The sequence below is a fragment of the Chiloscyllium plagiosum genome, unplaced genomic scaffold (genome assembly GCF_037043375.1).
Source record: "Chiloscyllium plagiosum isolate Xiang-an unplaced genomic scaffold, Cpla_swu_hap1 HiC_scaffold_19, whole genome shotgun sequence".
NCBI classification, from domain to species: Eukaryota; Metazoa; Chordata; class Chondrichthyes; order Orectolobiformes; family Hemiscylliidae; genus Chiloscyllium; species Chiloscyllium plagiosum.
Window position 1 is genome coordinate 41,801,103 of NW_028270157.1, and position 22,901 is coordinate 41,824,003.

Genomic DNA, 22,901 nt, shown 5'->3' on the forward strand with positions numbered 1-22,901 from the left:
TCGCAGTAGTCTGGCTGTCAGTTCGGAAATGCTCTTGATGTATGATAGTGTGGCTAGTTCTTTGGGTTGCGGCATGTCCTCATTCCATCGTCTTTCCCTTAGGCATCTGTTGATGAAATTGCGTGGGTATCCGTTTTTGGCGAATACATTGTATAGGTGTTCTTCTTCCTCTTTTTGCAGTTCTGGTGTACTGCAGTATGTTGTGGCCCTTTTGAATAGTGTCTTGATACAACTTCTTTTGTGTGTGTTGGGGTGGTTGCTTTCGTAGTTCAGGACTTCGTCTGTGTGTGGCTTTCCTGTATACCTTTGTGGTGAATTCTGTTAGGTGTTCTCTGTACCTTCATGTCTAGGACAACACTACTATTGGCCACACACATCATTTACTGCATCCACTGCACCCGATGTGGCCTCCTCTATATTGGGGAGACAGGCCGCCTACTTGCGGAACGTTTCAGAGAACACCTCTGGGACACCCGGACCAACCAAACCAACCACCCCATAGCCCATTACTTTACCTCCCCCTCCCACTCCACCAAGGACATGCAGGTCCTTGGACTCCTCCATCGCCAGACCATAGCAACACGACGGCTGGAGGAAGAGCGCCTCATCTTCGGCCTAGGAACCCTCCAACCACAAGGGATGAACTCAGATTTCTCCAGTTTCCTCATTTCCCCTCTCTCCACCTTGGTCTCAGTCCCAACCCTCAAACTCAGCACCACCTTCCTAACCTGCAATCTTCTTCCTGACCTCTCCTCCCCAACCCCCACTCCAGCCTATCACCCTCACCTTAACCTCCTTCCACCTATCGCATTTCCAACGCCCCTCTCCCAAGTCCCTCCTCCCTACCTTTTATCTTGGCACACCTTCCTCATTCCTGAAGAAGGGCTCATGCCCGAAACGTCGCTTTTCCTGCTCCTTGGATGCTGCCTGACCTGCTGTGCTTCTCTATTACTAATTAGCCCACTTGCAACAAAGTGATGGAAGCGGTCATTGACAGAGCTATCAAGTTAACTTAAATCACCTGGAAATTAATGTTCAACTTTAATTCTCAGTCAGAGCTATTCAGTTTCAGTCATCACAGCATTGGTCTAACAGCTGAATTCTGTTAAAAGGCCTCTTTTAATTCTAAAGTGCTGCGTAAAAAAAGTCTCAACAAATTGAACAGAAATTAATTTTACATTGAATTATATCTAGAACAAAGAAAGTTGGTTGCGATTGTTGAAGGTCAACCATCTCAGCAAGTTTTGCAACAAACTGCTCAGTCTAACTATCTTCAGCTTCTTTAATAATCTTTCTTCCAAAGATTGCAAACAGGGGGTTTATCATTATACTGTCCACTCCATTTATAAATCTTCAATTAATGAAGAAAACTGGCTTAACTGACATTCATGTTTATGTCAATGATGATCTCAAACTAAACAAAAATTAACCATTACCCCATGTGACATTCAACAATGTTTTTGTTTCCTGGTGGCAGGGAAGAGAGGGGTTGAATGGCAGTCTGCCACATTTTCCAACAAATGAACTGGACTAGCCATATGAATGCAAATTACAGGGACACAATCTTAAAAGCTGAAAGGATAATGAAATAAGTTGACTTTTTTGGATTTAATAAAGGAAGACAACAGACTTGCCTTCTTTGTCTTGATTGATTTATGCAATGTGGGTGTCACCAGCTAGGTAAGAATTTATTGTCCAGAGGGCAGTTAAGAGTCAAACACATCATTGTGGTTTAAAGTTATCTATAAGAGACCAGTAGAAAAACAGACTTTCATCTCTAAAGGTCATATGCCATCATTAAAAGCTATTTCTTCATTCCAAATTTCATGGAATTCAAATTTCACCACCTAAAGTGGGACTTGAGTCCATGTTTCTCAGAACATTTGCCTGTTCTGGATTGCTAGTGCAGTGATGTTACCACTATGCCATCATCTCTTTTTCATTCACTAAAACAAAGAAGCCCAGAAACAACTGAGAAAGTGAACACTGCAGATGCTAGAGATCAGAGTAGAGTGTGGTGCTGGAAAAGCACAGCAGGTCAGGTAGCAGGGGAAAAAAAAAAAAATCACTGTTTCGGGCATAAGCCCCTCAGCAGAAATGAGGCTTGTGGGCATGGGGCTGAGAGATAAATGGGAGGGAGTGGGACAGGTAGCTGGTAATGTGATAGATAAAATGTGCAGGGGGTGGGGCAGGAAGAGAGCGCTGAGTTGGAAACTTGGGACTGGGGGAAAAAAGTCTGGGAGGAGGGTAGGGGAAGGAATGAGGAAACTGGTGAAATCCAAATTGATCCCATGTGATTGCAGGGTCCCAAGGCAGAAGATGAGGCACTCTTCCTCCAGGCATTAAGTGGTAAGGGTTGGTCAATGGTGGTGGTCCAGACCTGCATGACCTTAGTGGATTAGGAGGGAGTGTTAAAATGTTCAGCCATGGGGCAGTGGGATTGGTTGGTGTGGGTGTCTCGGAGAGGATCTGCAAATTGCCATCCCGTCTCCCCAGTGTAGAAGGAACCACATTGGTACAACGGATACAGTGGATAATGTGCGTGAAAGTACTGGCAAACTTCTGTCAGATGTGAAAAGATCCTTTGGGGCCTTGGACAGAGGTGAGGGGAGGGGGAAGGTATGGGCGCAGGTTTTGCACTTCCTGCGGTGGTAGGGGTAGATGCCAGGGAAGGGGGCATGGATCGGACGAAGTAGTAGTTGTGGAGGGAATGGTCTCTCTGGAATGCAGATATGGGGGGGGGGAAAGAGAATAAATTCCTAGTGGTGGGGTCTGTTGGAAGGTGGCAGAGGGTGATGTGACGTAACATACATGGAGGTTGGTGGATTGGAAGATATGGAGTGGGGGAGTTTGTGTCCCTGTTGCATTTGGAGGGATGGAGGCTTAAGGGCAGAGGAATGGGAAGTGGAGGAGATACGCTGGAGTGTATCGTCGACCACGTGGAAGGGGAAATTGCAGTCTTTGAAGCTGCCTGGGATGTTCTACAGTGGAATTGGTCCTCCTAGGAGCAAAAGAGATGGAGGTGGAGGAATTCAGAATAAGGGATGGCAGTTTTTAACAGGAGGTAGGATGGGAGGTGGTGTAGACCAGGTAGCTGTGGGAGTCTGTGGATTTGTAGCAAATGTCCATGTCTAGTTGGCCGCCAGAGATGGAGAGGTCCAGGAAGGGGAGGGAGGTGTCCGAGATGGTCCAGGTGAATTTGAGGTCAGGATGGAAGGTGTTTGTGAAGTTCAACCTCCTTGTGGGAGCATGAGGTAGTATGCATACAGTCATCGATGTAGCAGAGGAAAAAGGTGGGAAATGGTGCTGTGTTGCTACAGAAGATGAACGGACATTTACTACAAACTTGACTGCCGTAGCTACCTGGACCCACCTCCACCCACCCTACCTCCTGTGGAAACTGCCATCCCTTATTCCCAATTCCTCTGCCTCATCTGCTTCCAGGGGGACCAATCCCAGATGGCCTCTTTTTCAAAGATCGCAATTTCCCCCTCCCACATGGTCGACGATGTCCTCCAGCATATCTCATCCCCGTCTTGAATCCCACCCCTCCAATTGCAACAGGGGCAGTACCCTCTAGCCCTCACCTTCCACTCCACCAACCTCCACATATGTCGCATTAACCTCCGCCACCTGCAAACAGACCCCACCACTAGGGATATATTTCCCTCGCCACCACCATCTGCATTCTGGAGAGACCATTCCCTCAGTGACTCCTTCGTCAGGTTCATGCCCCCCCATCAGCCCAAAGGGCCCTTCCACTTCCGACTGATATTTACCTGTACTTCCATGCACGTTACCTACTGTATTCATTGCACCCTGTGTGGTCTCTTCTACATCAGGGAGACAGGACACCAACTTGCGGACTGTTTCAGAGAACATCTTCGGGGCACCTGCACCAAACAACCCCTACTGCTCTATGGCTGAACATTTTAACTCTCCCCTCCCACTCCATCAAGCACATGCATGTCCTGGGCCGCCTCCAATGCTCAACCCTTACTACCCAACATCTGGAGGAAGGACGCCTCATCTTCCACCTTGGGACCCCACAATCACATGGCAATGTGGATTTCACCATTTTCCTTTTTTCTCCTGCCCCCACCTTATCCAGTCCCAAGCCTCCAACTCAGCACCATCCCCTTGACTAGTCCTACCTGCCCATTTTCTTTGCTTCCCACCCTATCACTTCCACACCTTCATTTACCTATCACATTCTCAGCTGCCTTCCCATACCCAGCCCCCACTCCCTACCATTTATCTCTCAGCAACACCACCCCCCCGGTCCACAAGCCTCATTCCTGATAAGGGCTTTCGCCTGAAACGTTGATTCTCCTGCTCCTCGGATCCAGAAGCAATTGAGTCAAGCTTAGAAATGAATAACAAACCAGCTATTTATGCAAGACCGCATAAAGTAAATACAAGACAGCATTATCATTTTGTGGTGTCCCTAGATGATACTGGATTAGTATATCTCCAAGAAATTGGCTCTGTAACAATGCTCATTCATGCCTGCAGCTGGGCATTGTACCACTAGATAGAGTTCAAAATGTCCCAGCTCCCCACAAACCCACAACTTTTCTCAACTGTTCTGGTCAGCTCTCCTTCCTTCCAAATGTTAGGCAATGGGTTTTGGAATTTAAACACTTAAAACTGTTTAATCTCACTTCATCACTGCAGCAACCATCCACTGGTATGGGCAAGGAAGAATTATCACTTTGCTAAATAAACATAGTAAAAGCTAGTAAATAGAATAACACTCCAGTTTCCCCCTTTCTAAAAAGTAGTCACATTACTCCTCAAAAAGACTCAAATTCATATCAGTCTTTCTTTCAATTTGCTAAAATCTTCCAAAATAGCCCTGTCCAAAGTCACAAATGACATTTTTAGTCAGTGAGCCATTCTGCTTTAACTTGTGCGCAGTTTTTACACAGATAATTCTCCTCCAACACTTTACTGTATAGTTTAAAGAAGCCTCTCTGAATTGGTTCCATTCAAGTACCAAATTGGAATTAAGAGAATTTCTAATAATTGTCTCAAGCTGACACCAACAACTGGATTACTAGATAAAGGACAAACCCCTGACACCCTTGCCTTTCTGAATTAATTTGCTATCACTGGATTGTACTGGCTCTTGTACGTATGCTAGTGATGTATAGTTCTACCGCTAAACTCTTTACCTGGTATCACATTTCAGATACATCACAATTTACTAGAATGCAGAGGCACAAATTCTAAACTCTGTCAATATTTCTGTACTCTTGCAAGTCACTATTTCTTGCTGGACTGGTTGGAACTGCAGGATCCTTTTTAAGAGAGAGGTGCACATTCAACCTTACATCTACTCCAAAACAACAGTCTACATCACTCCTAACCTAGTTTAACTTCTTCCTCCAACCCAGGCCCCATTTCCAGATCTGATTTCAGCAACTTGACCTCAAGAAATTAACGTTTGCCTTTAGCACAAAATTAAAGTTGATTTTCTTTTCCCAAGGATTTGTTCCTCTGTACCTCAAGTCTATGATGGAATACACTGCACCTATCTAGACAAGGGCAGTTCCAACAAAAGCCTTCCAAGACACAATAATTGGCACTCCATACGTCACCTTCAACATTCACTCCCTTCATAATCGACACAGCAGATAAGTGTGTTCATCCACAAGATAAACCGTAGAATTTCACCAGCATCTTCTAAACCCATTACCATCAAGGTGGACACAGGCAGCAATTACATGGAAATGCCACCACCTTAAAATTTCCCTCTCACAGTGACTCACCATTCTGACTTGGAGTACATAACTACCATAAGTATGATGACTGGTACCCCTTTATTTATCCTGCTCGTTACTGCTCCAAAGATTCTGAGATTCATCGTACACAACTTCACCTTCATGGAGTCATGTGCTAACCTTATTCCATTATATGCTGTTTTTCTGCATGTTCTTAAATTACATCCTTTAATGATAAATCCTAACATTTCTCAAATGACAGATGATTAATTAACTAACCTAAAAGAAGTTACTTATTTTCTTCCTCTCCTGTTTTGAAGATATTACACTGCCATTTTTTTTTTACAATTCTTGAACTTTTCCAGAATCCAAGGATTCTTAAAAGATTGCAACTAGCACATTCACTATCTCTGTAGCTATTTCTTTCACAATGCATCAGGGCCATTCTTTGGCTCCATTAGCTCTCCCACCTACCCTCAAGTACTTTTGCTCCAGCGATAGCTATTTTATTCCACTCCCCATTGCCCCTTGATTGTTTTGCTTAGATTAGATTACTTAGTATGGAAACAGGCCCTGCGGCCCAACAAGTCCACACCGACCTGCCAAAGCGCAACCCACCCAAACCCATTCCCCTACATATACCCCTTCACCTAACACTATGGGCAATTTAGCATGGCCAATTCACCCAACCCGCACACTTTTGGATTGTGGGAGGAAACCGGAGCACCCAGAGGAAACCCACATAGACATGGGGAGAATGTGCAAACTTCATACAGTCAGTCGCCTGAGGTGAGAATTGAACCCGGGTCTCTGGCGCTGTGAGGCAGCAGTGCTAACCACTGTGCCACCGGTTTTGGAAACAATTAATGCCCTTTACCATGAAGACTGAAGCAAAGTATTATTTCAATTCTCCCTCCATTTCCTGATTCTCCTTATTTTATCAGCCTCAGTCTATAAAGTGCCATTGTCACTTTTGTCTCTTATCTATATTTAATAAAGCTCTTACTGTCCATTTTATATTACCTGATAGCTTAAAGTTTCTTTTCCTTTTCAATTTTGTTTATATTTCTTTATAAAAATTTATTCTAATCGTCTGGTTTACAACATTTCCCCAACATTGTGCTTTCATTTTCAAACTAATAGTATTTCAAACTTTCTTGAGAAGTATAAGTGGCTTATCAACTTTGAGAGTCATGAACTACTTTTTGAAATAATCGGTTTGTGCTCCTTAACTGTTTCTGCTGAACTGCATTCCCAGTCCTCTACAGCCAACTCTCCCTCAATCCTTTGTTATTACCCTGATTTAAGTTTAGCACAGTTGTTTCTAACCCAAGTTTCTCACTCTCACATGGAACACTATTTTGTTTTACTGAGCTAATTTAATAAATCTGCCTCATTGCACATACCAGATCCAAAATAGCCAGATTCCTGATTGCATCCACAACAAATACTCTCGGAAAATGTCCTGAATACACTATGAATTCTTCATCCCAATCACTTCTACAATTTGATTCTCCCACCTGCTGTGGCAAGTGCACTGACATGCTTGCCCTCCCTGATGTAACGCAATGTCTGCAGCCCAGACTCAACTTGGTTCCAAAAAAAGTTTCTTGAGCTGTAAACACTTCATATCGATGTGTTTGCTCTGGATTACCTTGGTGTCCAACAGTTGTAATGCTGCAGAAATACAACACTATTGTACCTTGACTCATTAATTAATATCAGGTATTCCTGTTCTTTACACTGAAAGAGCACCCCTCCCCACCAGCTTTTTACACTTATCATAGTTCATTTTATATTACACCAGTAAAAACCTTGTACTCAGGTACTAAGAAAGAAAAAAAACAGATCAAAGCATAATCAAAAGACATTACTTTTACTTTAAAAACGTGAAATACTCCCTAATCGACTGCTTTAGCTGCACTTGTGTCACAGTAGTTCAAGATATCATTCTGCCACTGGTCTAACTGCAATCTCTCCCACTCACCGTTTGCTTAAAAATAAACCTTAATTACTTACCAAATGTCCACTAATTAGCTAGCTTCTTCTGAAAGAGGACTGGAATAAATTCCTAGAGGCTGAAGAGGTTTAGGCAAAAGCAACACACCTCTTTCCCTTCCTTTCTGATTCAGACAAAAGACATTTTGCTTCCTGGTCCAGGAAGTATTATTGTGCCACAAGAGACCTGATAATTCCAGCAACTATTCTAAAATCATACTCAAAATACTAAGTTGCACAAAGTTAGCTACCTTAAGTATGCAGACATGAAAGGCCATCATGAGGATCCAATTGGCTCGTAATTAATACTGTCCTTCATTGGAACCTTTGAAAAGCCCCTGACAACTACTATAACTGTTTAACCTTGGTTTTTTGTTTAATACCAAGTTTATGCAAGTTAAAAAATTAGATATCCAACAATGCAGATACTCAATATTCTGACACATTGAATGTAATAGGCCAGCAACCTAGAGGTCAGTTAACAGGCAACCAAACTGCAGTGGTTATGGAGTCACATACATGACAGCCAGGCAAGAACTGCAAATCTTTCACAAAAAAGGATATCAGTGAATCAAGTGAAGATGACAAGTCAATTGTTCCAATCTCTTTTACCAATGCTAGTTACTACTTTAATTTCAAATTGACTCAAGTGACACCACTGAAATTCCTCAATTAGCATTGGTGGGTTTGACAATCTCTTTTGTCAAACAGGTCTCTAAATTACAGTTCTAGTCATGTTAACATGACAACTATGCCAACATTTCCTCCTAGGAGAAGCGAGAGAAAATAAGATTTGTCCAGGCCAATTTAAGGAGGGAATAAACCCTAACATTCTTTTGACCTTTCCAGGAAATCAAAAATCAGAACACTTTGGCCTTGGTAACTTTTTTCTGTATAAACTAATCTCAGTTCATCCCAGAAATAAGGTTCAGCTCAACTGAACAAAAGTTTTGCAAATTGGCTGTGAGCCAACAGCCACTAGTCTCTAGGTGGAAAAGTAATTTACAGCATGTTCCAGACACTCAGCACCTTGTGTGAAAAAATTGCCCCTCTGGACCCTTTGTATATCTTCCCTCTTACCTCAAACCTATGCCCTCTAGTTTTAGACTCCAATGCCATGGGAAAAAGCTGTCTGCTATCAACCTTATCTATGTCTCTCATGATTTTATAAACCTCTATAAAGTCACCCCTTAGTCTCCTACGCTCCAAGGAAAAAATGTCCCAGAGTATCCAACTTCTCCTTATAATACAAATCCTTCAGTCCAGGTACCTCCTGATAAATCTCTTCTGCATTCTTTAGTTTAATAGTATCCTTACAACAAACAGCATTCATATATTGTTGTGGTTCTGTTCGCCGAGCTGGGGATTTGTGTTGCAGACGTTTCGTCCCCTGTCTAGGTGACATCCTCAGTGCTTGGGAGCCTCCTGTGAAGTGCTGTGATGTTTCCTTCGGCATTTGTAGTGGTTTGAATCTGCCGCTTCTGGTTGTCAGTTCCAGCTGTCCGTTGCAGTGGTCGGTATATTGGGTCCAGGTCGATGTGCTTATTGATTGAACCTGTGGATGAGTGCCATGCCTCTAGGAATTCCCTGGCTGTTCTCTGTTTGGCTTGTCTTATAATAGGAGTGTTGTCCCAGTCGAATTCATGTTGCTTGTCATCTGCATGTGTGGCTACTAAGGATAGCTGGTCGTGTCGTTTCGTTGGTGTTCATGCTGGGTATTGGGTCCTTCGTTCTGGTGAGTTGTTGTTGGTTTGTGTGCTGTTATGAGTCCTAGTGGTCGCAGTAGTCTGGCTGTCAGTTCGGAAATGCTCTTGATATATGGTAGTGTGGCTAGTCCTTTGGGTTGCGGATTGAGGACATGCCGCAACCCAAAGGACTAGCCACACTATCATACATCAAGAGCATTTCCGAACTGACAGCCAGACTACTGCGACCACTAGGACTCATAACAGCACACAAACCAACAGCCACTCTCAGACAACAACTCACCAGCACAAAGGACCAATACCCAGCATGAGCAAAACCAATGTAGTGTACAAAACCCCATGCAAGGACTGTACAAAAACACTACATAAGACAAAACAGGAAAACAGCTAACTATCCGCATCCATGAACACCAACTAGCCACGAAACGACACGACCAGCTATCCTTAGTAGCCACACACGCAGATGACAAGCAACATGAATTCGACTGGGACAACACTACTATTATAGGACAAGCCAAACAGAACAGCCAGGGAATTCCTAGAGGCATGGCACTCATCCACAGATTCAAATCAATAAGCACATCGACCTGGCCCCAATATACCGACCACTGCAGCGGACAGCTGGAACTGACAACCGGAAGCGGCAGATTCAAACCACTACAAATGACGAAGGAAACATCAGAGAAGCGCTTTACCGGAGGCTCCCAAGCACTGAGGATGTCACCTAGACGGGACAAAATGTCTGCAACACAAATTTCCAGCTCGGCGAACAGAACCACAACAACGAGCACCCGAGCGACATATCTTCTCACAGACTTGGAGTATTCGTATAGCTCGCAAAATGCTCCATCTCCTGTACCTGACATCAAACATAAACGTGACCTTATACAACATAAAATTGTGATAACTTTACATTGGAAAGAGAGAAGGGAAAGGTTTGATCTTTACAACTGTACAAAAAGATTACAGCACAACCAATAAAAAGCATTAGAAAAAACAACTGCCTGCTTGTCAAAAACAAAGCTCTTCATTCTAGAAAGGCTCCAAGTGTAAACTGCTATATCATCTAAAACAGACTATTAGTCTACTACAATAGCAGCAATGCTATTAAATACCATATAATAGTATTGGCAAAAGAGTACATTGGCAAAAATGCAAGATCACCACAACATAATGTTTGGAAATGGGGACGATCTAAGTTCTGTCACAGTGCTACCACAATTGGTCATAAACAGCTGTGAACAATTAAATATGAAGAGGAGGCTCTACAAACATGCATACTCAATGGGAAACTCAGAACTTTACCTCCAAATACAAAAGGTTCAATCATTTGAATCCAGGTTCAGCAGAAGTGGATAATCCATATCCTGTTGAAAACTCTAGCATTGCAGACAATTTAAAACAATTTAATTCACTCCACATGACATCAAGGGCTGAATATACTGGATACTGTAAAAGCTTTGGGCTCTGACAAAATTAAGTTCTTGATGAAGTCCTGTGCTCCTGAACGATTCATGTCTCTAGAAAAGTTGTTGCAGTACAGCTGGCATTTACTCAGTAAAGTGGAAAACTGCTCATGTGGACCCTGTCCACACTATGCAGGACAAATCCAACCCAGACAATTGCCACCCCTTCAGCCTACTCAATCAACAAAGCAATGGAAGAGATCATCAATAGTGCTATCAAAGGTACTAGCAAAGTAATAGCCTACTCACTCATGCTCAGCTTGGTGACACCAGGGCCACTCAGCTCCTGAACTTCTTACAGCATTGATCCAAACATAAGACATAATAAAAAAAGGTGAACCCAGATGCAAGGAGAGAGATTTCCAGCATCAATGCAACAGTTAAATTAGTCGAGCGTCAAGGAGCCTAACAAACTGGAGCCAATGGGAATCAGGGAGAATGTTCTCTGCTGGTTGGTATTATACTGAATACAAAAGGAAGATGCTTCCGGTCGTTGGCAGTCAGTCAATCATCTCAGCTCAAAGACATCACTGCAGAGGTTTCTCAGAGTATTGTCTGAGGCTCAAATGTTTTCATTGAGATGCTTCACTCCAGCATAACATAAGCAGTGGCAACTTTACTAACGACTGCACCATTCAAGATTCCACAGATACTGAAGCAGTTCATATTCAGATGTAGCAAGACCTGGACAACAGTCAGGCTTGGATTAAGTGGCAAGCAACACCACTGTCACACAGGCACGAGGCAATAACCATCTTCAACCAGAGGGAATCTAATAATTGCTTCTTGACATTCAATATTTATTGCTGAATCTGCCACTAACATCCCTGGGGGTTAGTACTGACGAGAACTGAACTGGAATGGTCATATAAATAAATACTATGGCTACAAGAGCAGGCCAGAGGCTGAGATCCTGTGCCAAATAATTTACTTTCTCCCTCTCCACTGTCCGTTCACCATCGAGTTTATACAAAACGCTTCTGACACCTCCGTCCCTCCTCCTCCTATATCTCTACATCTGTCTCTGGCAACTGACTCAACACGGATATCTATTCCGACCCACCAATTCCCACAGTTACAACTCCTCCCAACTCTCCCCACCCCTGTAAAAACAATCCCGTACTCTAATTCCTCCCCTGTATCTGCTCAGAGGAAGAGCAATTGCACTTCAGTACATCCCAGATGGCTTCCTATTTCAAGGACTGCAATTTCCCCTCTCACGTGATCAGCAATGTCCTCCATCGCATCTCTTCCACTTCCTGCACCTCCACCCTCAAACTCCACACCCAAAACCGCAACAAGGATAGAACCCCCCAGTCCTCTCATTCCACCCCACGAACCTCCAGATACAGTGCATTATCCTCCAGCATAGTTAGGCCCTACCACAAATATACTTCCTTCCTACCCCATGTGTTCCACAGAGACCATTCCCTTCTCGCCTCCTTTGTTAGGTCATCACTAACCACCAACCCACCCTCTACACCTGGCACCTTCCCTGCTGTCACAAGGTCCAAAACCGGCACCCACACCTCCACCTCACCTCTGTCCAAGGCCCTAAAGGATCACTTCAAATCCGACAGACTTGCCTGCACATCCTCATACCTCATTTACTGCATCAGCTGCTCTCTATGTGGTCTCCTCTACATCAGGGTGATTGAGCGCCAACTCATGGAGCTTTTCAGAGAACATCTCTGGTCTGCACACACTAAACAACCCCACTGCCCTGTGGCCGACCACTTCAACTTCCCCAAGGATCTGCAAATCCTGGCCCTCCTCCACTGCCAAATCATAGCCACCTGCCAACTGCAAGGAGAATTCCGGCTCTTCCGTCTCAGGACCCTACAACGACAACACCAGTTTCCAAATCTCCTCACTCCATCCTACATCCAACCCTACAACTCAGCACCACCCTCTTGACCTGTCCATCTTTCTCCCCTCCTAACCACTCCACCCTCCTCACTAATCTATCACAATCACCTCCCACCTGATCCACCTATCACAGTCTCACCTACCTACTCACCAGCCCCCACCCAGTCTATTTATCTCTCAGTCCCCTTCCTGAAGAAGGGATTATGCCTGAAATGTTAACTCTCCTGCTCCTCAGATGCCACCTGACCAGCTGTTCTTTTTCCAGTGCCACAGTGATTCTGACCAACCCCAATATCACAAGAATGCGGAACAAAGCAACCAGCTTGGCTGACTCCCCTTGCTCCACCACCTTCAATATTCACAGATGAAGATGGTATGCTCTGCTACCACTATGTATGGTGCACTGCAACAACTCAAAGTTCTTTTAACAGTGTCTTTGAAAACCACTGTAGTCCAGGTAGCTGTGGGAGTCGGTCGGTTTGTAGTAGATGTCCGTGTTGATTCGGTCGCCTGAGATGGAAATAGAAAGGTCGAGGAAGGGGAGGGAGGAATTGCGGCGGAGTCGAAGGAATTGGGAGAATGGGATGGCGTTTTTACAGGGTTGCGGCGGAGTCGAAGGAATTGGGAGAATGGGATGGCGTTTTTACAGGGAACACCTGTTTTCAGAGAACACCTCTGGGACACCCGGACCAACCAACCCAACCACCCTGTAGCTCAACATTTCAATTCCCCCTCCCACTCCACCAAGGATATGCAGATCTTTGGACTCCTCCATCGTCAGACCACAACAAAACGACGGTCGGAGGAAGAACGCCTTATCTTCCGGCTAGGAACCCTCCAACCACAAGGGATGAACTCGGATTTCACCAGTTTCCTCATTTCCCCTCCCCGCACCCTGTCTCAGTCAAATCCATCAAATTCAGCACCGCCTTCCTAACCTGCAATCTTCTTCCCGACCTCTCCGCCCCCACCCCAGTCTGACCTATCACCCTCACCTTGACCTCTTTCCACCTATCACATTTCCGACGCCCCTCTCCCAAGTCCCTCCTCCCTACCTTTTATCTTAGCCTGCTGGACAAACTTTCCCCATTCCTGAAGAAGGGCTTATGCCCGAAACGTTGATTCTCCTGTTCCCTGGATGCTGCCTGACCTGCTGCGCTTTTCCAGCAACACATTTCCAGACCATCCATATATGTAGATTTATTTTATTTATACACCAGGTGCAGTAGTATGCTGCTTATTTAACGGGCTGTCAATCCAAAGGCCTGGACAAATAATTCAGAGAATACATCAAATCCCACCCTGGTAGTTTGAAAATTTGATTTTAGTTTAACTGATATTAAACTAAAAAGTGGGAAAGGAAAGTTATGGTTGGTAAAAGTAAATATGAAGCTGTTGCATTGTCAATGTCCGAATTGCATTGTTACGTCCATGACAGTGACCGGGGGTTGGGGGGGTTGGGGGGGGGTTGGGGGTGGGTGGGTTTGCATGCTCTCCTTGTCTTCTTTGGGATTACAGTTTGACACTTAAGTGGTTGATTTTGAACTGCTCTCTGGAGCAGCAGACTGTCAACTTTGTTGTGGGGGGAAAAAAATAACAGCTGTGATTCCCTCACCCTACATTTGCAGGGCACTGAGGAGTAGGCAAAAATGGGTATCAACAGCACTTAAACTCTGATTATTCTCCTTTGAAGAGGCCAATACAAAAATCACTCCACAGCTGAGGTACAAAAGAATATTTGCAGGAGGTTTGCTGCCTGAGGCAGTGCTGCTTGATGAACACACATCCAAAGTGGCTTTTGGGAATAACTAAACACTTTACCATACGAAGGAGTGCAGCTCTGAAAGCTTGTGATTTCAAATAAACCTGTTGGACTAGAATCTGGTGTCGTGCAATTTTTGACTTTGTCTGCCCCAGTCCAACATCAACAAGTCCAAATCAAAGCCGTTCTTGTCATTAATGCAATAAACCCAAAATGTGGGGGGACAATTTCAATTAATTAGTACACCTGAATCTACTCCACTAATGTGATGGGGGTCATGTAGCTTCATAAGATTATGCTTTTCCATTCTGTATGCAGAGGACTGTTAACAATACAAAAAAACCTATGACAAAAATACAGACCTGTAATGTGTTTAGAGCAAAAAAATCAAGCATCGCATTCATTCAAAATCGTACACAACATGACGTGAACTGTAAGACAAATTCTAAAACAGCGGTGGTCATCTCATTCAATAGGAAGAGAAAGCCTCAAGAGGGTTACATTGAACAGTAGTTATTCGCAGGCAACAAAAATCCCTTTCTCATGTAACATAAATCATTGTCACCTTCAAAAATTTGGTCTTCTTTCAATGTCCTGATGAAAGAAAGACAAAGCTTTGACAGGATCTCTTTTTACATGATTATGAATGTGTACATCCTACAATATGATTATAATTCTATATAGCCTGTGAGATTATGGATGTATAAAACACAAAAACCAAGTACTCGGCTTTCTAATCCTTTAAAAAGAACTATTTAGCTCCCAGTGGATTACCAACACACTGTCTTGTGGTATGACTGAAGTATGTATGTAAATAGACCCCTACACAGCATTTAAACAGCTGTACTAGGGATAGACAAAGTTAGCCACCATTCCCCATGACAGTTTAAAAAATTCCAATAGAGAATTTTAGATCAGATTAGATTAGATCAGATCAGATTAGATTAGATTAGATCACTTACAGTGTGGAAACAGGCCCTTCGGCCCAACAAGTCCACACCGACCCGCCGAAGCGCAACCCACCCATACCCCTACATTTACCCCTTTAACCTAACACTACGGGCAATATAGCATGGCCAATTCACCTGACCCGCACATCTTTGGACTGTGGGAGGAAACCGGAGCACCCGGAGGAAACCCACGCAGACACAGGGAGAATGTGCAAACTCCACACAGTCAGTCGCCTGAGTCGGGAATTGAACCCGGGTCTACAGGCGCTGTGAGGCAGCAGTGCTAACCACTGGGCCACCGTGCCGCCCACGAATTCAATACAAGGATTCCATTACTATTGCAAATCTCAGTTTTTAATCCTATGGAAGAAAATGCCAATGCTGATAAAGAAGTTGAAATACAAATAATGATAGATCAAAACTGCTGATAATTTATTACACTTAATACTACAGCAGAAGCATCACTATTACCTGAACACTCAGCAGCCAGCACAATACTTGTACTAAAACATACCGAGCAAGACGTTAAGCCATACTGAGAAAAGCAAACACAACAAACGTGCAAAAGTGAAATGTTGTAACTGGTTACAGACTTCAGTCAAGTTTAAGGATTCTAATTAGAAAATACAGCATTTAAAAAAAGGGACCAACTACTCTTAAACAAGTCTTATGAAGAGATCTAGAAGATCCAGCAAAGCCATACTAAGTATATGGTTTATAGATCATATAGTTCCAAACCTTAATCAGCTAATTACTATCAATATAAAAAAACTCTGGACAGTAAACATGGAATGGTTTTGTAGTTATATGCAAAATCCTGTAGTACACTCCAGCATCTAACATCAAAGCAACAAGCCAGCATCATTCAAAACAGTGTCAACACATTTCACTTTCATCAGAATACTGACTATTGGAGGTTGGTTTACAATGCAGAGTGATATCAGAGTGTGTTCATTTCCCACATTGGTTAACGTTACCAAAGATTCTCCTTCTCAACCTCTCCCCTTGCCTGAGGGATGGTGGCCCTCAAGTTAAACTCGAGTTGTCTCTCTCTAATGAAAGCAAAGCCCTCGGGTCTGGAAAGCAATGGCAACCTTAGCTTTTCCTATTGCTGACCAAAACTGTATCTAGTTCTTAATTAGATTGAAGCCAGAGTCCTGGCTGGAAACAATCCTTCTGAGCAAGCAATTAAAGCCGATTCGAGAATCTGTTCTACCCTCAAGTCTGAAATCATGCCTTTCTAAACTACTCTGTGAACTAAGCGTGCTGTTGTGTATTTTCTATGCGTAAGTAAGCTTCTACTCAAATTGTTCCTCAAATTTTCTGTAATATAGATCAAATATATTCTTTTCTCTGCAATACCATTAGGGTTTCACAGGTCTCTTATTTTGTAGCAGTCCCAGCTGCACGCAGCACTCTTTATACAGTCTGATCAAAACAATGTGACCTCTGCAGATTTGAGTTCAACTAATTTGGCACTGTAGCATAATATTCTGATTGTTTTTATCTCCGAAGTAACTGTTTGGACATAGGCAAACACCAAATAAACTAACAAATTCCCCTGGTAAATTATTCCACTCAACACAAGGCTTGTTTACTTAGATGCAGTAGTTTGCATTTGCCCACACTGAATTTCTTTTCTGACCGTTCATTCCAGTATTTAGCACATGAAGCTCTCTTTGCAAGACCTTGGTTGCCTCTAGGAGATCAGATTTCTTTAACTGCACTCCATCCGATCCGAGTACCATCCATGTAACAGAAACAACTTTATCACCAAAAATGATAGATCAGAAGAACTGATCGTTACACCTTCGAACTGGAAGGATCCCTTTGTTAGGTGGCTTGATAAAAGCAAACCTGCCGCCAGAAAAATACCAAAAGTTTAATGGAGCTAGGAGTACATAGCTTAACCAATAAAGAACCTACTCTGTACTTTTTGCTTTATTACATATGCCAAATATTGAGCCTACAAAAAAAATGCGGAAAGACAGCAGCTGCCAGAAGAGTCATAGAAATGTACAGTACAGAAACAGACCCTTTGGTCCAACTCGTCCATGCTGACCAGATATCCTAAATTCATCTCGTCCCATTTCCTTTTAAACCCTTCCTATTCATATATCTATCCAGACACTGAATTTTTAAAAGAAAGTTAAAGGACCTAAAATAGTAGCAACCTTCGTCTCTGGAACAAAATCATAAAAGACCAGCAGGATTACTGAGGTTCTAAAAACGTCTTTTACTTTCTGTTCCATTTAAGTTGCTTTTGCATTTCAAAAATGCACTATAGAAAAAAACAGATGCGATGCACCAAAGCCTCCAATCAAATCAAAAACCAATGTAACAACGTTGGAAAAATGGCACTATAAAAATGCAGCACCACTTTGCTAAGTAGTCTAATTAGTTAAAAATCACACCAGGTTATAGTCCAACAGGTTTATTTGGAAGCATTAACTTTCGGAGTGCTGCTCCTTCATCAGGAGGTTGCAGTACACAATTGTAAGATATTTTAAAACTTTTAACTTTGCACACTCTAGTCCAACACCGGCATCTCCAAATCATAGTCTAATTAGGGATTTGGTAAAGGTTTGACAACACAACAACTAACCTATCAGTATCCTCGTTTCGCACAGTCAACAGATACCTTTGGCTGCAGTCAACCAACCCTTTCACCATTCAAGCACTGATACAAGATAAGAAATAAGAGCAAATCTTGAGTTTCAGTTTTCTCATCCATTTCCCATATTCCCTAATTCTCCAAAAGACCAAAAATCTCAGCTTTAAGTATGTCAATGATGTCATATCCACAACATCCTGAAACAGAAGATCCAAAGATTTGAGGGAAGAAATTTCTCATCATCTCAGTTCTAAATGTTTAGCCTCTCGTCCAGAGATGTGAGCCCCTTGTTCTAGATTCCCAAGCCAGGGAAACAATTTCTACCAAGAATTGCCTACAACAATCTGCCATGCAAATTAACCAAACCCAATAGAAATAAATAAAGTTAACTACAATATAATCTTGACATTCAGAAATTCAAATATCCAACATTGCAAATACCATCAGAATAATACATGCCTTGCACTAAAAAAAAACAATCATATTACACATTTTGAGCCACTGGTTTAGAAATATGTTTAGGCACCAAATGGTAGTAGGAACAATCTGTTTGAAGCAGGAAGCTAAATGAATGGCAATAGATACTGGATTTTTTTTCTTCCACATGCAGCTTTGCCATCTGAGAAAATAGCTTTCAGATTGGGACATCTCTTAGTTAAGTTCGCAATAAAAGATAAGCAACAGGTTTTCAGACTTGTGTGAAATACAGGAGGACTCCTGTTTCCATTACATTAAAATGCGGAATACTTTTAATGATGCACAGAGCCTGGGCCTCATCTTAGCAATTAAACACCTCAACTATACAAGTAAAACTCTGTCAGTTTTGAAAACACAAAAAAACCCCAACATATTTGGACATGTTACGACACATGTCTGAGATGGGTGGGGCTTACATCCAGACCTTCTAGCCAAGAAGTAGGTACCCTACCACTGTTACAAGATCCTCAATACATGGCTCAAGCAGCTCTGGGAACCATCTGAAATTGAGCCTCTTTGGATATGTATTCAGCAGTTTGATTTTATAATGCTTTAAGACAAAACACTCATGGCAACCACGTTAGTTTCCATCAGTCTATCCTTTTATGGGATGTGGGTGTCACTGACATGAGCAACGTTTGTCCTTTATCCCTAACTACCTCAAACTGAGTGGCTTTCTAGGTCATTTCAAAGGGTAATTAATATGCAAACTTTGTTGAGATTCTAAAGTCAAATGTAAGGGCCAAGACAGATAAAGACGGCAAATTTCGTTGTATTAAGGAAATCAGTGAACCAGGTGGGCTTTTCTGATAATTGATGGTCATCACTGATATTGCTTTCAAACCCTTCTCTAGATTACTAACATTGTCACTGTAGGATCACCTCCGACATAAATATAGCTTTCCTCACTCTAAATACTCCACCCATAGACACCTACTCCTTGAAAGATTTTGTACAAACTTCTTCCTGTTCTTGGCATACAGAATTTGGACTAATGGGTCTGCTTCCATGCTGTATTACTTTATTATACTACTTTATTATAAAATAAGTAGGGTAATAAAAATAACTCCAAGTACAAAAACTTTACAGGGTAAACTAAGTCTACATTAGAATGCTTCAAGTAACAGCAAAACCCTCAGACCAAACGAGGTGGTTTTTGCAATTTGACCTCAAACCATATTCAAACCATTTTGTATTCAGTGGATGTCAGTGCTATTTCAACCAATTTACTAATCAGTATTGTTGTGTTCTTCCCATTTTACATCTCTAACCTTCTTCACCCCAACCAACAACCCCTTTGGTTTACACTGGATCTTCATAAAATCTGTTTCCTTGCTCCTCCTCTGCCTAGAGTATAACAGTACATTTTCCAACTCCTTTCAGTTTTTAAGAACAGTTCTATCAGAACCAAAATGCTGTTTCTCTCCACAGATTCTGTCAGACCTGCCGAGGTACTACACATTTATTGGCCACAGAAAATTAATCTCTTCCAACTTACTTGTTTTTAATTCCCAACAATTTCCCAACAATTTCTAAACATTCTCAAAATGCATTACTTTCTCAAATCATTATTACTACAATTGGAAGGAAGTTGATGCAAGCAAGACCATGAATTTAAAAAGGCTAACTGAAGACTGGATTAAAGTAACAAGTGGCCTCTGGGTTAACGATAGAAAGAAATTCAAGGTCTTTGAGCATTGCTGAGTTAGCACAGAACGCCTTGAAAGATGCTGCTGACTTCTTCTTCACTCCCTGCAATGATAAATCAAAACTAATACTAGAAGGGTAGTGGTTATCCATGGGCACTCTGGCCTGACTAATTCTCATGATTGGTGAATTCTAATCACTGTTAATGTGCTTTGTCTCAATTTAAAATTTGAAAATTACTAGTAAGCAAACAAATTATCCTTTGATAATCTAAAAATACATTTATATAGCACTTTGAATAAATCAAAGGTCACAAGGCACTTCACAAAGCATGACAAGCAAGAACTAGCACCATAAACTTTCAGGGCAGTTGACAGGTAAGGTTTTAAAAGAATGTCTCAAAAGAAGGGAAGCAAATTAAAAAGGCAACTAGGAATAGGATTTATAAAGCCAAAAATCTCACTACACCAGGTTATAGTCCAACAGGTTTATTTGGAAGCACTAGCTTTTGGAGTGCTGCTCCTTCATCAGATGATTGTGGAGAATAAGATTGTAAGACAGAATTTATAACAAAAGTTTACAGTTACTTTGCTATAAATTCTGTGTCTTACAATTTTATTCTCCACAATCACCTGATGAAGGGGCAGCACTCCAAAAGCTAGTGCTTCCAAATAAATCTGTTGGGCTATAACCTGGCATTGAGAGATTTTTGGCTTTGTATACCCCAGTCCAACACCAGCATCTCCAAATCAGAAATGGGGTTGGCAGGGTCAGGGTATAAGAGGGGGAATTTTACAGTTTAGGGATTGGAAGCTGAAGGCACCTTCACAGAGGTGGTGTAAAATTGAGAATATGAGCTTAGATACCTGAAGGCTATGCAGCTGAAAGCAATTGCAGAAATTCAAAAGGTGATCTGGGGTCCTCTTGTGGTTGCAGGGATTGCATCCCTTACCCGTAATCAAGAGTTCACGTGCCTCTGCCTCAGCGGTTTGTCTCTGGACTGGTTGATTAGAAAAATATGCCAGTGATTTTAAAAATGTGATTTGGTGGGATAGGGAGTGTTTTAAAATTAAGACATTGCTTTACTGGGAGCTAATGTTGACCATCAAGCAGAGTGATGATAGATGAAGAGGATTTTTGATTGAACTGTTTCAGGCAGATGGGGCAATCATTTCTCAACCAAACTTTCATTCTTCTAGAACTGAAAGAACTTAAATTGTCAAACTTATAGGCCCGTGACAATCGCATTCAAGTTTCCATAAAACTTGACTAATCAGTTTTTCAATTAGACATAATCATGAACTCAATGTTCATTGAAATTTTACTGATCCTAGAAACTGCATGATTAACTTCTTGGGGGGTGGGAAATAGTGGAACTCACTTATTCTGTTCATGTCTACACAAAAGCAGAAATTCTAGCCCAGTACATTAAGGTTCTTGCACTATTGAGATTACATTAATCTTTTGCAGAAGTGGGTGTACATATGCAAAGCATGTTACATATACACTATATACTGCTAGTGTATAATATGTGTATATAAACTCAATTGTAAAATAAAAGTCAGAGTTATAATGCAATGCATAAGAGGGGGACATTGTCATCCCACCATACGTGATCAGTTGTTTTAATAGTGCTATTTCTCTCCATACTTCTAAAATAACAATACATCGTTGCTGTGCAATATTTATTTCTGTATACTGTTTATAATTATCCTACCGTGTCAATTTTTATATAACTGGCAAAATACTCAAACGTGACCGAGCATGGCAGTTAAGATAGTTAATAGTTGCAGATTGAAGCCACTTTCACTCCCAAGTACATTACACAATCTCACAAATCAGGCTAACTTGTGTAAACCCAACTGACAAGTTTATAGCGGAGATCCTGGTCAGCATAATTAGCAATTAAACGTTAACAAGCGTTCATATCTTAACAGTTATATCTACAGGGCGACGGCCTGCTACGGAGGACCTTTCATAGGAATTAGCTGGTGATTTTCCGCCTCCTCCTACAGGCCGGCCCTCAGCTCCCCTTGGCCCAGAGCCGTTATTTTCCGCCCCCGCCTTGCAGGCCTGTCGGTGCCGCCGCCCTCACGCCCTGAACTCGCACCTGTTCCACGAAGTTCTTTACAGCCTCGACATCTCCGTTCTTGATGGCCCAGATGACGTTGTAGTTGGCATCCGACATCTTTTAATTCAGCAGGCGGCCTCTCCTCCTCCTCCTTCTCCTCTCTCTCTCTCTCTGTCTTTCACTGCTAGCAGCTGCTTAACAGGTCGCGGTCAGCGACTGCCTGTGGGGAACGGGAAAGTGGACCCACACCCTGGGAAAGGTATTAGTGTGACACCAACGTTGACGAAACTTCCGGTCCGTCCACCCGCGCCGTCGCAGCAGTAACTTCCGGTTTCTAAAGTCACGCTTGCGCAGAAAGTCAGAGAAGGAGTAAATAGTGATGAAAGGATGAGAGTGGTTCGCGGAATTGTGGAAAATCTCGGTGCTCATGATTTGGCGATGCTGGTGTTGGACTGGGGTGGTCAAAGTTAAAAATCACTCATCACCAGGTTTAATTGGAAGCACTAGCTTTCTGAGCGCTGCTCATCTGGTCCAGCAGCATCCTTCAAATTTTTTGCAGTCCTCCTGCTGCTGGATCTGCACGGTTTTGCCCTTACCCGGAATTACACTAATTCG

The 22,901-nt window shown here is 42.5% G+C and overlaps 1 protein-coding gene across 1 annotated transcript in view; it reads right to left on the minus strand.

The window, feature by feature from the left end:
* The window catches only part of mtpn (myotrophin), a 66,237-nt gene extending 43,714 nt beyond the window's left edge, over nucleotides 1-22,523 (minus strand). Inside the window, exon 1 of the mRNA XM_043709439.2 lies at nucleotides 22,326-22,523. Within this exon, the coding sequence (XP_043565374.1) occupies nucleotides 22,326-22,403 (78 nt within the window). The 5' untranslated portion in view covers nucleotides 22,404-22,523. The remainder of the gene's footprint in view (nucleotides 1-22,325) is intronic.
* Between the last annotated feature and the right edge of the window lie 378 nt (nucleotides 22,524-22,901).